This window comes from Pleuronectes platessa, chromosome 5 (genome assembly GCF_947347685.1).
Source record: "Pleuronectes platessa chromosome 5, fPlePla1.1, whole genome shotgun sequence".
NCBI lineage: Eukaryota > Metazoa > Chordata > Actinopteri > Pleuronectiformes > Pleuronectidae > Pleuronectes > Pleuronectes platessa.
In genome coordinates this window covers 4,077,844-4,092,840 of record NC_070630.1, presented here as the reverse complement: position 1 = coordinate 4,092,840, position 14,997 = coordinate 4,077,844, and the positions used below count along the sequence as shown (strand labels likewise).

The 14,997-nt window shown below is 43.8% G+C and overlaps 1 protein-coding gene across 1 annotated transcript in view; it reads right to left on the bottom strand.

Moving 5' to 3' along the window:
• The window catches only part of LOC128440069 (rho GTPase-activating protein 42), a gene marked incomplete in the record, with an annotated part of 55,011 nt that extends 44,798 nt beyond the window's left edge, over window positions 1–10,213 (bottom strand). Inside the window, 1 exon segment of the mRNA XM_053422646.1 lies at window positions 9,822–10,213. Within this exon segment, the coding sequence (XP_053278621.1) occupies window positions 9,822–9,975 (154 nt within the window).
• Window positions 10,214–14,997: the final 4,784 nt, after the last annotated feature.

The window sequence follows — 14,997 nt, the reverse complement described above, 5'->3', positions numbered from 1 at the left end:
GTATAAGTGTATAAGCTACTGGATGACCTAAAGTTCCCACGGGATTAATGAAGCATCTATCTATCTATCTATCTATCTATCTATCTATCTATGTATCTATCTATCTATCTATCTATCTATCTATCTATCTATCTATCTATCTATCTATCTATCTATCTATCTATCTATCTATCTAACTATCCACCTATCTACCTATCTACCTATCCACCTATCCATCTACCTATCCACCTATCCATCTATCTATCTATCTATCTATGTATCTATCTATATATCTATGTATCTATCTATCTATCTATCTATCTGTCTATCTATCTATCTATCTATCTATCTATCTATCTATCTATCTATCTATATAACTATCCACCTATCTACCTATCTACCTATCCACCTATCCATCTACCTATCTACCTATCCACCTATCCATCTACCTATCTACCTATCCACCTATCCATCTACCTATCTACCTATCCACCTATCCACCTATCCATCTATCTATCTATCTATGTATGTATCTATCTAACTATGTATCTATCTATCTCTCTCTCTCTCTCTCTCTCTCTCTCTCTCTCTCTCTCTCTCTCTCTCTCTATCTATGTGCCCCTGCACGCGAGAAGGAAACCAAAGTTACACTGTGATCTATCCTCCTGTGCAGGTTTCTCATCAAACAGCGCCGGGCTCCGACCACACAGCCGGGACTCGAGTGCGGGGGGGGGGGGATGGGAGGGACTGGCAGCTACCCCCGGTTAGCGCCCGGTGTGTGAGATGTGAGGGAGGAGCGCGGCTGTCAGTCATCGAGCTGCAAAGCCCCCTGGGTACGGCCTTTATCTCGTCTCCAAGGCAACCACGTACTACCGAATTCCATCCGCTGACGGAACCCAGACGACGCTGCAGCCGAGTCTCTCTCCGGCAACAAGGGCTCAAGTAAATGTTTACTTCCTCAGCTACTGGGACATTACATATAATTTGAGGACATGCTCAGAATTCTGGAGCACCACTCGAGTGCAGTTCTCAGCTTCGAGCCAATGTAACACTTGTTAAAAAATGTGATCTTATTAAAATAAAAAACATATTTTCAATCATGCAAAATAAAGAATATTGATTGGTAAGTACATTCAGATGTTTTTAGTTGGGATTACTCTGATGCTTTACAACAAAAACTCTTCATTTGTGCCTAAACGTCACAGATCTGCACAGCTATGATTCTATATTTCATATTCCACGTAAAGATTAAAATACCAGTATACAGAGTAAGACAGAGAAAAATAGCAATAGCCATATAATCATAATGCCTCGTGTTATTATATTATGCATGCGCAACATCAAATATTAAAACTTGTGTATCTCTAAAATGCAGTGCAAAGACAAAGGGTGGGTTACACTGAGTTCATTTCCAATAAGCACTTGAGGCTGAAGCGTGAGGCCATTGGTCAATAAAATCTGTTGTGAATAATATAAATATTCCTTAAAAAAAACACCACCAGACGGATTTAAGCTTAAAATAAACTAATATTGATGAAAAAACTAAAATGTTAAAATTACATTTAAAAGACATGAAGGGAAGTATTTCAGAAATGTCCCGTTGACTCACACGTGTTGAAACATGACAGAATATCAGTGCACAACACAGTGCAGCGCTCTGTGCTACACACTCGTCACAATGCTAATTACTGAGCAGCGTCCGTGCAGCTCTCTCACTCCTCTGGTGTTTTAATGAAGCGCTCAAACACAAACCATCACAGACACGCTGCAGTGGAAAAGCAAGATGAAGAAACCTGCACATTTTCCACCCTGAAAGCTTTTTCCCTTTCACAAGCCATGTATGTAACCAGGCTTTGATTTTTTTTTGTGTCCATTTGTCGAGCCAAACACACAAGAAACAAAAGGCGTCCTGCGACAGCGTGCAGCCTGAGTGGAGCCGGCGGCCTGTCAGCCCGAACATCAGCGGCGCAGCGCGAAACGCCACCGCGCCGCTTTCTCCCAGCGAGGCGCCGCTGATTTCAGATTACAAGGTCTTCAAAGGGGAGACGCTTCTTTGCGCCGAGCTTAACGAGACACGGGGAGATCTCTTTGATGCAGCAGTGGGGCGCATTGTGCCACTTTGATTCCATTTGGGGTGGGTGGGGGGGGGGGGGCAGGGGGCAGCCCCTCAGGTAAGGCCCCCTTCCCCTTGCACCTGCTTACTTATACGTTCGCCTGTCAGTCGCCCCAGCGGGTGGTGGCGGTGGTGGAGGGGTGCAGCCGTGTGAGGAGAGCCAACCAGACGACCCCCCCCCCCCTCCTGCCAGGGAGCATGTTGAGCATTTCCCACCGGCAGCATGGGAAACAAAGCCTCATCGAAATAACCCAACAGCTCACTGACGTCTGTGGTGCTGTCTGTCGGTAACTTTAAGTGTCAGTTGGTCAACCTGAGTCTGGAGCGACAGAGAGGGACTGAATAAAACATGGAGGGAAGACACTGGTCCGTGGGGAGCAGTGATACAGTCTGAAGAACACACACTGACTTTATACTTGACAATGAATTACCTCGTATGCCGACCACTGTTGGTGACAGGCGTCAGATTCCCTGTGCACATGCTGTATGTACCTAAGGAGATCTAACCTTTATTTATTGTAATAACATAATGGTATTATAAGGCTGTTTCATAATTACGTCATCATGATGTCATTTACACCATTTGATGGCAGAATTAAGGGTTAATCGAGATAAGGTGTAGATTACAGATGTTATTCCAACCATATGATCAGAAATTATTATTTTCCAATCGAGATAATCAATATAAAGTCATATTGATAGTCCTGTAGGATGCAGAGACACTTGCCAGTGACGTCATATTCTAACTTTTTTATGACATGATGTAAAATGTGTTTTTCGGACAATATTTTCTTGATGACCTCTGTTGACCATCAGCTCCAAAAGTTAATCAAGCGCAGATACCCAGCAAAATAACACTCCCCCCAAGTTTGGTGGAAATTCAGCCATGCTATGTAGAGTCATTTTTGTACAAACACACACAAACAGTTATTCTTTGCAATGAATTCCATTCATTGTGGACAGTCAGACCAAAGCCTTATCCCTTCATGTCTAACTCCAACATTAACCACAACTCACATCTTAACTCTAACCTAAACCATTACTCATCAGGACGGGTTACTGGTCCCCATGAGGATATTTCTTATACTGGGAAAGGATATCACACACACACAGGGGGAAATAAGCCTCCTAATTTAATCCATGACTCCAATATGTAAGTCACTGGTGATGAGATAACGACAGGGAGAATAAACCTTTAACATCCACCTATTCACTGGATCTGAAGTAGTGAAGAGAACGATACCACCTCTCTTTGATATGAGGCTGATGCAACGCTTCAGTCTATTCTTTAGCTCCACATAAAAAAAAAAAAAAGATCCATTATTAGCTCCTGCGATTCAGCTGGAATGAAAGACGGCAGCCGGGGCCGGCCTCCACCATTTATCACCGAGTCCACAGCCTTTAGACTGAATAGAGAGATTTCACCTCCAGACGACACAAAGACAACACAACTGACTCGAGCTCTCGACGGAGATGAACTCGCCTTTGACAGACAAAAAAACCCCAACAAAATAATATAGATTTCACATCTCTGCTGGTTGTTGCCTTTGCTCTTCCCCAAAATACATATTTTTACAAGAGATCTGTTAAGTGAGAAGCCGTGTTGCTCTTATCGAGGCAATGAGATGCTTCCAGGACAATTAGAAAACAAAAGGTGTGCAGGGCTAATTTAGATTAAACACACATTGTGCAAACACTCGGTGATGAAACTTGGCAAACCACCGGGCTGGAGAGTTTCTAACGTGCCAGGCAAAGTCTGCGTTTAGCATCTGCGTGGGTTGACGTTCAAATTCAACCAACTTTTACCAGAGAAACTTTTGGTGCATCAACAGATTCCTGCAGCGTATGTTATATTATATTATATCCACTCAAAGGACTCAACAAAGCCCCTGAGCCTCAACTGGTGGTGTATGTATTATAAATGGTTTTCCCTCGATGTCAGGTAATCAAAGCAACATTTCTGAAAGTCAATGTGATCAGTAATCATCTTTAAAGAGAGACTCATAATGCTCATACTAATGTTAATTTAAATTTGGGGTATTACCTGAACATGTTTAAATGCTCATTAATGTTCATTTAGCTCTTTTGGCCCCTGACAAGATGAAGCCCAGTCTGCTCTGATTGGACAGATAGCCCACTCTGTTGTGATTGGTCAACCACTCTTTTTATTGTGTGTGTGTGTGTGTGTGTGTGTGTATGTGTGTGTGTGTGTGTGTGTGTGTGTGTGTGTGTGTGTGTGTGTGTCTGTGTGTGTGTGTGTGTTTGTGTGTGTGTGTGTGTGTGTGTGTCTGTGTAGGAAATATAGTCCTCCGTTGTCGCATAACCTGGCTACGTTAAGGGGCGTGTCAGACTAGCCGCTATGTGTGTATTGTCCAAATGTGGAATGTGTGACATCACAATGATGGAGCAGTATCGTCTGGACTCAACACGAGGACAGTTTTCTGTCGGGGAGAGGACCTCCCTGTATTTGGGGCTTTTTATCTTAGAGAGCAAAAAGAAAAATTCTTCAACACAAAAGAGAAAAGAAAAACTGAAAAATAAAAGAAGCATAATGTCTCCTTTAATATGAACATTGCATATCAGGGTGACAGCATTTGGCTCAGAAGTCTTTGCTTTTCATCATACTCTTTTAATACACAATTCAACACTCAGCATGTGGGAGAGTGAGTTAATATTTGATCTCTTGGAGGAGAAACACGGAGCATCATGTTATCCCTTTCAGGCTGGAGAAGCAGCAGCAGAGAAATACCGGCTGTGGGCGCGAGAAGGATGAGCTCGGTGTGACAATCACTTTGACTGACAGAGTGACACTTCTGAGCAGAACTCAATCTGGAGTCAAACACATTTCCCTGCACAGTCTGAGGGGGGAAGCAGCTTTTAGGAATACAATGTGTAATCCTTCTATCGAAAATCTGTCCACAAAAAACAAACCAGTCCCCGAGCAAAGAATGAATCCCAGTATTTCACTTCCATTACATGAGTTCAAATTTATCAGAGTAGTCACAGCAGCAGAAATACATTATAAATGATATATCCCTGCAACACACGGCCTGTTCTACAGTCACAGTCCGACACACACACACACACACACACACAGTGATGTCAGCCCAATTGCTATCTGAGGGAGGATGGGGGGATGGTTACACAAGCATGTTTACAGGACATTTCCTGTGGCTGAGCCTTGGGAGCATCATCTGTCCTCAGACAAACAAACACTGTGAGTTTCCCAAAGCCGATCGTGAAATCACTTTTCACCAAACGTCCACACGTCACGTCCTCCTTCAGTAAAAACAACACTCGCTAATCACGTCTAGATTAAGTTGCATTAAAAGAAACCTGAAGTATGCAGGCGTAGTCAGGACTTTTAAAAAAAGGTGCCGTTTACAGACTGGCTAAACACTGTACTTTCTATAATGACAACCTGCATGCGTGTCAGCCATTCATTACAGCCTGTACAGTGAGGAGGAAGCAGCGTCGCTCTGGGGCTGGTGAGCAGACGTGGGCATCGGCTGGAGACAGACAGCTAATATAATTATGGACTAAAGCCCACTCAGATTTATGAAAACATCCTTTGAAAAGGTTTTTGGAGTAATAACTTTGCACAGAAGTAACTTTTAAGTGCACAACGGCCCTTATATTTGAGAGCTTTTGCAGAAAGGGATGCAAAAGAAAGAAAAAAAAAAGCTCCAGCGAGGAACAAGCAGTTACTTTCTGTTTTGCAAATTTGCACAAATTATGTGTGAAGGACGGATGCCTTCGTCCAAAGAGCTGCCCGACTCTCAGAGGGTCCTTCGCTGCACTGGGACCAGCACTGGGACCAGCATGGGGGACCAGCACGGGACCTTTTGCTGCAGTGACTTTCCAATGTTTTTCATGCACGTTTACCAATGTCACACAATAACAACAGTTTTTATAGATGCTTGTTTTACACCAAATCGATGGAAAACCTAGATCCAGCGTCCGTGTGCAGCCGTCAGACTCTTGGCATGCGAGCTCACACCCGAGGCAGCTGCACGCTACCGTGAAAAAATGACAAAAGCCACGGAAGCAAGAGGCTGGTGAGAAAGGTCAAAACGTAAAGTGAGCCAAACAGTCTCAAATATTTTCCTTGGGAGCCGGCCAGTCAATCCACGGCTAAAAGGCTAATGAATATTGAACAGTACTTGACAGGTGGCAAGAAGAGAGGACTGCAAATGAGACCCACACGTGAACCGTGGTACGTGATGGAAGAAAATAATAACAATGGAGGAATGGAGGAAAAAAATAATTTTTCTCTTCCACGCCACGTATTAAGCACGTGTGGGACATCATCGGTTTTCTTTGACCTTTTCATTTTAATGTCCCGTTTCATCTCCTGGAGCAGATTCATCTATCATGTTATGTTATGAACAGATATCTGTCAGGAGAAATACATTGCGTGTGGTAATGGTAATTAAAACCTATATTTGCTCTCATTAACCACAATCATATTGTTATTACTTTTCTTGCTGTAGTTAAATTTATCTGGTTGCTATTAGAACTCTATACATTGGATGTTGGAGTATTTTGAAATGCTTCATATCACGACACTCTTTACAACCTCAGCTAAAAGTATCTGTAACTAAATAAACCATAACTGATGAGTAAAATACTGAGAAAATGAAACTAGAATACAAATATAACTTTGTGAGGAACCCAAATGTTTTAGTTTTTGCGATGAGAGGGCAGATAAGGGAAATCCCCCGGTGGCGTCACCCACTGTGACAGAGGCCTGAGCTTCTCAATACAACAAGAAAGAATGTCCTTCTTATCTCAGAGTGATTTAAACAAGGCCAGAAGGGGCTCACAAATTAAGTTGATGTAACACAAACCGGAAAAATGAAAAACACAAGTTGACTAAGGCCACGGCAACTTTTCCCAGGAGCCTTTGCATGAACAGGGACCCGGGTCTGAAGGAGGACTGGTGAGACAAGAAGCCAGTGCATGTTACTGCGGGGGGGGTAGCTGGAGGGCTGATGGGTGGGGGTGGGATGTTATTCATCCAAGAAAAACAATCCTAGCTTTAATTAAAAAATCTTCTTTAGTACTAAAGGAAATCACAGGAATCTTTGGGGGTGGGGCTTGAAATGTTGAAGATGCCTGATTGGTCCAGAGCTCCAGCGTTGTGATTCAAATGGACAAATCTCTGCAGCAGCTTGCACTGTAAAATCTGTTTCCTCACATCAAGTCGAGCTTTTCAGGTGTTTCAAAAACACTTTTTACATCCGCTCCTCTCTTTTCCAACAGCGGCTCAATCTGAATCTCCTCCACTGTCACTGTTACATACAGTAAGTGACACTTTAGGCAACCTGTGTCGACAAATTACAAAAAAATACCACATTGAAAACGTCATTATTATCCTCATATCTGTAAGAAACACTCTAAAGAATCACTGAGTGCATTTGCAGTACAGCAGAGGGACTAATAACTGTCTGTGGTTGATATGAACAACAAGCAAAGACAGACTGATAGTGAGGTAAAGCTATTTTTACAGCATCTGGAGAAAGTTTCTGTTGTTGGGCAGAGATCTAAGTTAATAACTAACACGGGAACATTAAGACCATGAGCATTAATACATACATGACATCATAATAAGAGGTACAAGTAGAAAAAAAACATTTATAACCATTATTATATGTATAAAGAGGCAAAAAGATCAAATACACAAATAGTCTCTTCATTATTTCAGCAACAACCTGGAGTCAGCGCTCCACAATACTACATAATTAGTCCTTTAGGGAAGTAAGTAATAACCAAACCTTTGTTTCTAACGTAAACACATATCTTCAAACACAATCTTCCCATTCACATACATACTACACACACACTGTAGCTACACACACATACACACACCAGGAACTGCTGCTCCGTGTGGTTTCAATAATGTGTGCTCCCATTCCACAGGTAATCTATTAACATGAAGTCAACCTTGGCTCAACAGGCCTCATTCTCTCAGGCAGCCCAGGCAGAGACATCAATTATACGGCTCCATGTAGAAACTTGAGATGATTACTATTAAAAGGGGGTCCGCGCCAGGTCTCCCAGTAATGTCCCCACTGATGGCAGGTCATAAAGGGTCATAAAGCTCGACGGCGTCCCGAGCTAAAGACCATCAATAATTTACATCCGTCTCCTCGGCTTCCTGCCCCCGACTGAAACCGGGTATTCCAGTAAAAAAGGGCCTCACCCCCCCTCGTCACGACCGTGGAAAGACAAATAAGACGCAAAGTTCCTTCAAATCGTCTCCACGGTGGAGTTTTCAGACAGTTTAGGCATCAGGGTTCAAGAAGTCATCACCGGTTGATTAGCAATCCTGGATTTTAAGTTTTAATCTTCCGAGAGGCCGGCCACCTGGCGGGACAAGATGTTTCCCTGCATCAATAACCCAATCAGAGACAATCAGGGTCTCATTCCGCCCGTATATGCCGAGCACAACCTGCAGCGTTGAGGTCTTACTTGGTATTAAACTGTTTGCACGGACCTTTGACATCGTGCCACTGAGTAACCTCGCCGCCATGAATAAACCATTCAGCAGCATATTCCTCTCCACCTGTGCTGCCCGGCCCCGGCACAACTATTTCCCTGCAAATAAGAAAGAAAGATACGTTTGGCCTCCTCTGCCCTGAGAGACCATTCTTTTGAATATATCGCGGTAAGAGGCGATGATCCCTTGTGTAAGTGTGTAAGTAAATATACAAATAGACATGTCTGTACTTTTGTATACATGTTATTATACCGGCCAGAGCACTTTTTGGGGGCGGCCTCCAAAACTCCTGTGACCGACCGTTCTGGTGAAAATTGACATATTTCAATGTGCTCATGAAAGTACATCGGAAAGTGGCTCGATAGCGCCCCCTACAAAGGTTCACCGAGGGTCTTTCTATTCATGTACCATCGGCCAGAGAAATTACATTAGGCACAAAAGTGTTTCAAGCCAAAATACTCTCACCACTTTCCACCAGACCGGACAGGAAGTCAGACATTTTGGATTGAACACATTCTGTGTTATTTGTGGCGTTTATACACTTGCTATGAAATCAATGCTGCTCCTTCAGATTCCATCTGATTCAACTTCAAATCAGGTTTAATTCATGTCAGAGACTTTTAGATTTAAAAGTTGTGTTATAGGTGAGATTTCTTTTTGGGGGGCGTGGCCGTGGCACCGGATTTGGATGTCTTGTAATGACACTTCTAGAAGCTGTGACTTCCATGTTTTTTCACTGCATAAATGTATATATATACAAATATATATATACACACACATCTATACATACATAAGTATACTGTATAAACATATATATACACACCTATACAGTATACACTACATGCTAAACTACCTCTGATAGGTGAGAGTAAAAAGTTGAAGTACATTCCAACCCTGCACTTATCTCTGAGTGACACTTTGAGAAGTTGAACTCCTTCATCTCACGTGAGCAGCTCCGAGTCTTCCTCAGTTGGAACAAGTCCGTGCACGTCAGAGCGTCTCAGAGAGAAGAGGAGGAATCACTGCGGCCTCAGAACAACGAGGAACGTGGAGTTTTTAAAACGTTCATAGAAGTGATTCAGAGCAGAGCCCGCTGTCCACGGGCTGCAGAGAAGCATCCTCTGCACCAGGACCAGGACCAGGACCGGGACCAGGACCTGGACCCGCAGCCCAGAGGAGCCTCCACACACACACACAGACACACACGCACGCGGAGGAGCAACTTACTCTTGAGCGCGGTGATGAGCATGTTTCCATCCTTGATCAGGTCCTTGATGAACTTGTTGGTTCGCTCCAGCTCGATCTCATGACACTTGAGTCGCTCCCTGAAGTCCGGACTGTCCACGAAGGAGTCACTGAACTCCAGAGTGGGGAGTCCCATCCTAACGCACGCGCGCACACACACACACACACACAGTCACACACACACGCACACACACACTCTTCAAACTCTGAGGTTACTAGAGATCTGACTTCTCATCCCGCTCGGCTCCGATGTGATTCAACCGTCTCCAACTTCTTCTAACCCCCCCTTAAAAAAAAGTTTCCCCTCGCTCCTCTTGAGTTCCTCACTTCCGCTTTGGTTTCTCCCACATCATAGAAAGCAGTGGAGTTGTGACTCCTGCTGGTTAGACTGGGTCAGGTTGAAACTGCTGCTGGGAGGAACCTGCTTCTTATCACTGTCTGTAAGATCCAATGTGCAAACGTTGCGTCTCAATAAAACCCACGGGTATCATATAATGCATTTATCTGAAAGGATAAGCTAAATATAATAAAACATATGCATGTGTAAGTTATATATTTATAGGTTAGATATATATTTCCTCTGTGATTTCACATTTTATTAGTTTACATAGTTTTTAAGCAATTAAAGCAGGGCCGGCTCTAAAGGTTCCAGGGGCCCCTTGAAATTCAAACATTCATTCAAACGCAGGGGGAAGTTATTGTTTAATAATAATAATAACAATAATAATAATAATAATAATAATAATAATAATAATAATCTTAATTTGTATAGCACCCCTCATACTAGAAATGCAGCTCAAAGTGCTTCATATAGAATATATATACAAATAAAAACAGGTTTAGAATAATAAAAACGTGGTAAAATGTAATTCATATAACAGATATTAAGTAAAATAAAACCATGTTAAAAGGTTATATAGGTGTAGTAACAATGTGTTTCTCCCCATCAACACAATCTGAACTCCCCAGTGAATAAATTAAATACACACAGCATTACACGGTTGTCACTTTTTATTTGAAATTCAAATGTTCATTCAAACGTGGAAGGAAAAGTTCATATTCAAACTGTAATAATTTGTTAATTTCAACTTTTTGACAGCTGTCACGTCATCTATCATTACACACACACTGCACAAGAAGCTTATTGTACTTTTGTGACTAATTTCTTCTTTGAATCCATTTGTATTTCACGAATTTACAAACTATCTCATCCATTCTACAGACGACTCTATCGTCTATAACTTAGTCCAACTAAACTCTTCAGTTAGTGCTGCAATACTACATTTTTTAATTTGATATCTTTTTATTTTAACACCTCCTGAGTCGTGACTCTGCTTCCGTCTTGTTTTTTTTACCGGTTAAATCACGTCTGTGGTTTTTAAAGTTGTAGACGATGCAGAAAGTCTGGATGACAATGCATCATTCTGGAATTAGAGAGGATTTGAGGGGAGGGGTGAGAGTTAATACTTCGGTAAAAGGAAGTAATTAAACGGGAGCCTAATTGGAGTCAGGGGAATGTGTCACATTCTCTTCATGCAGCAGGGAGGGATAGTGATAATGATGTCGCGCCCCATGTAAGTATCTCAGCGGGCATGAAGCCCCGGCTCTGTCACCAGTGGCACTAAGGCTTTTGGAGGACTCTTTCTACTCACGCTGCTTTGAGGCACCATGGGACCAGGCACAGGGTTTATCTCTGAGCAAAGTGTGGACAAAATAAAATACAAACATCTCCATGGAGAGGCGGATGTTGCAGCATTGGCTGAAACCAACACACACAAATGAAAATGCTTAAATAATTCAGTGCTTGGCTATCAAGAGCAAAACCATATAAGCTCTGTAAGTGTGGGGGGGCTTTGGACGGGAGGCTTGTACCTTCTCCTCCCCGATGACTAACCAGCAACTCTTTCTCCAAATAAGATAGTGGATTGGGCCGTAGGAGGCGGTGAGATAAATCTTTGGAGACAGATCCTCTTCCTGGGCTGCGTCACGTGACTCGGGTTGTGTTGTTAGTGTGTGTTAACGTCATGTTCCGGCGAAGGCCACTAGGTCTGTGGTCAAACTGGAAGTGCATCATCTGATCAGGTAAAAAACAAAATTTCAGCAGCACACCCAAAATATTTTCCTATAACGAGCATCCTGCTTCACCCGAGGGTTTCCCAATTACATTATGGATCTGCCAGAGAGAGACGGCCGGGGGGGTTGTGTGTCCTGCAGCCAAATGAGACACGACCGCAACTTCACTTTTCTGATTCCCAACTTATTAATATTACATAAACCGGATGGAGCCCCTTGTCTCACGTCCCAGGAATCAATGCGTGCTCACCGTGGACCGTGGACGTGAGGAGCACACTGTTTAATTTGAGATCACACAGGCTCTTAACTCACACTGATATCAGTGTCTGTCACCAGGTTCTACAGTGTTATCACATCTTTGACTCTCCATCTATTATCTCGAGTGCTTATCCGGTGCTTAGAACCAAATCCAGGGATCAAGTCCAGTCAAACCCCAGATGATCAAAGTGCTGAACAAACTTAAAAGACGGAAATAAAAGAATAATAACCATAAAAAAAAAACACAATAAAGAGATAATACAAAAAAATTATGTTAACGTCATGATATCAAGATCTGAAACTTAACTCAAGTGTTAAACTTTAGTTAAAAAATGTAACGAAAGTGGTGCCAGCGCATTTAAAATCTTAAAAACAAGCAATAAAATCCTGAATTTGAGAGGAAGCCAGTGGCGAGTGGTTTTCTACCAACTCCAGACACGACTGAGTCCTCACCAGCATCTCATTACCCCTTAGAGATTATTGCACTTCCCCATGAATTCTAATAATCTAACCAAGAGATAATAAAAGCCTGAATAACTCTCTCCAAATCCTGGGAAGTTTTAGATGAATAAAAAAGCTTGTTTTGAAAGCTGAGCTAATTTGCTCGACTGTTTTGAAGTGAGCTCTCAAATATCTCACCAGGGTTCTTCACAGAAGATCGATTGCAGGATGCTGTCGGGGCCAAAATCACCATCGTGCCCCTGCAGCAAAAATAATGATCTGACTCCTCTTTTGATTGAGATTGAGAACATTTATATCCACTCAGGTTTTTATGTCTTTCAAGCCGTCCATCAAGGCCTGTAAAGGAAGAATATGCAAACTGAAATAACCTTCTTGCTCTGAGGCGATAGGGCTATCTCTATAGATCGGACTTTGTGCCTCTGCTCTGCTACAGTCAAACAGCTGTGAGGACACGAGTCTGGAACATAGAGCGCCCCCTGGCTGCAGCCGAGGAACCACCGGCGGCGGCTGCATCTGTTTCCTGCCACACACAGCACACATTCCGCGTGATGAAATCTGCAGACTGGTAATAAAACCTGAACAGAAGCCTGAGGTGATCATTTGGGGCGACGCGACTCTCGCCGTGGTCACCGCTTTAAATTATATTAACCCAACATGTGACGATAACTGGACAGAGGGCCCCAGTTTGCCTCAGGAGAAGTGATTATTGCCATCGTAATGACGCCCATTGCAGGAATTACCCATTTGGTTGGATATGACCGTGGGAACAGCGACGGTTCAGTGGACGGCTAATTCTCTGAAAACAAACCATAATGTGCGCTGCAGTCCAGCTGCATGCAGGAGTCATTCAGGATTGTTGTCTAGAAAATTGCCCACCAGCCGCCGTGTGGACGAATGGGTAGCTGTATATGAAGCATGGCTAATTGCAATCTAAAATAGCTGCCTGTAGAGCATTTGAGGGGAATTTGGTTTAATTAAGATGACGCTCAATAGAGAACCTCGTCCCCGAACTCCTCTCTCATAAAAAGGCGGCTGCACATTCATGTTAGTCATGCAAACATAATTCTAGCGAGAGGCCGTGCATGTCTTTCTCTGTGACTTCACCTTCGGAGACCAACATAAAAAAACAACAACACAAAGAGACTGCGTAGGAGCACGCACGCACTCACACATGCTGCAAACACATCGCACACACAGAGAGAGTGTGACATTTTTCTCGTATCGTATTTATATGTGTGGGGGGAAGAAATAAAACGAGACACACATCTGCCCACATCCTCTCTTGTCCTCGCTGCATTGAGCAGGGCCTCTCTTCAGCTGTTCCTGGCCCCGGCTTTCACATCAGATCTCAATAATCCATACAGACTAAGCATCGATTAGCTCTGCGATGAGCGATGCTGACTTCTGATTAGATTCCCTCTGATATCGCTGCATCACGCAGTGGGGGGGGGGGGGGGGGGGGGGGGGGGGGGGGCGCGCTCGGCGTGCACTGGAGGAGATGTCTGGTGTCCTCGCGGTGAGAGAGACAGGGGGGGGTTGTTGGCTCTTAACATGCTCCTGTCAATTCCAGCTCCCGCGCCATCATTCTGCAGCAGCGGCCCTCGGGGGGGCAGTTTGTTACGTCGAGGCGGCGGGCAGAGAGATGTGAGACATTAGCAGAAACCCTGTTGCTCCCAGTTAATTGCCGTGTGCACTCTGCAGAGCCCGAACTGGGTTACTGGGTGAGAGATGATGACTGGGAGCAGTGGCGGATTGGCCGTCGGGAGCACCGGGACGTTTCCCGGTGGCCTGATGGTCCTCCTGGCCTGACTTGAACAGTCACCGGACTGAGTGACTGACGCCCGGGCCAATCAAATCGATCCATCTAGTTACGTAATAACGCCGCTCGGCGACCTGTCGGCGTAACACAACAACCAATTAGCTCCGCTGTCTTCATTCCAGTAGTCGAGAGAAATGGAGAGTCAGAAAAAGAGGAAAGGTGGAGCAGAGAGAGAGAGGGACAGAAAACGTAAAGCCCTCGCCACAGACGGAGCAAAATGTTGCAAAATAAGTGACATGTTCACCAGAAGGGAAGGTCAGTCAAAAACGATCATCGCCAATCGTTTAATCATAACAATGGCGGCGGCAAGCAGTAGTAGCAGGAGCACAGAGGCTCCAACAGCAAAAAAAACACGACTGAGGTGTTCAAAAGTGTGAGATTTTTTCACTCTCAACGCTCCCAACAAGGTGGTTATTTGCAGACTATGCAAATTTACATTAGCGTACCACAGCAGCACTACGGCAATGCACGAGCATTTAAAAAGAAAACACCCGGGAGCTCTGGTTCAGGATGGCCGCAAACCACCGCAAGTTCTGTTGATTTCCC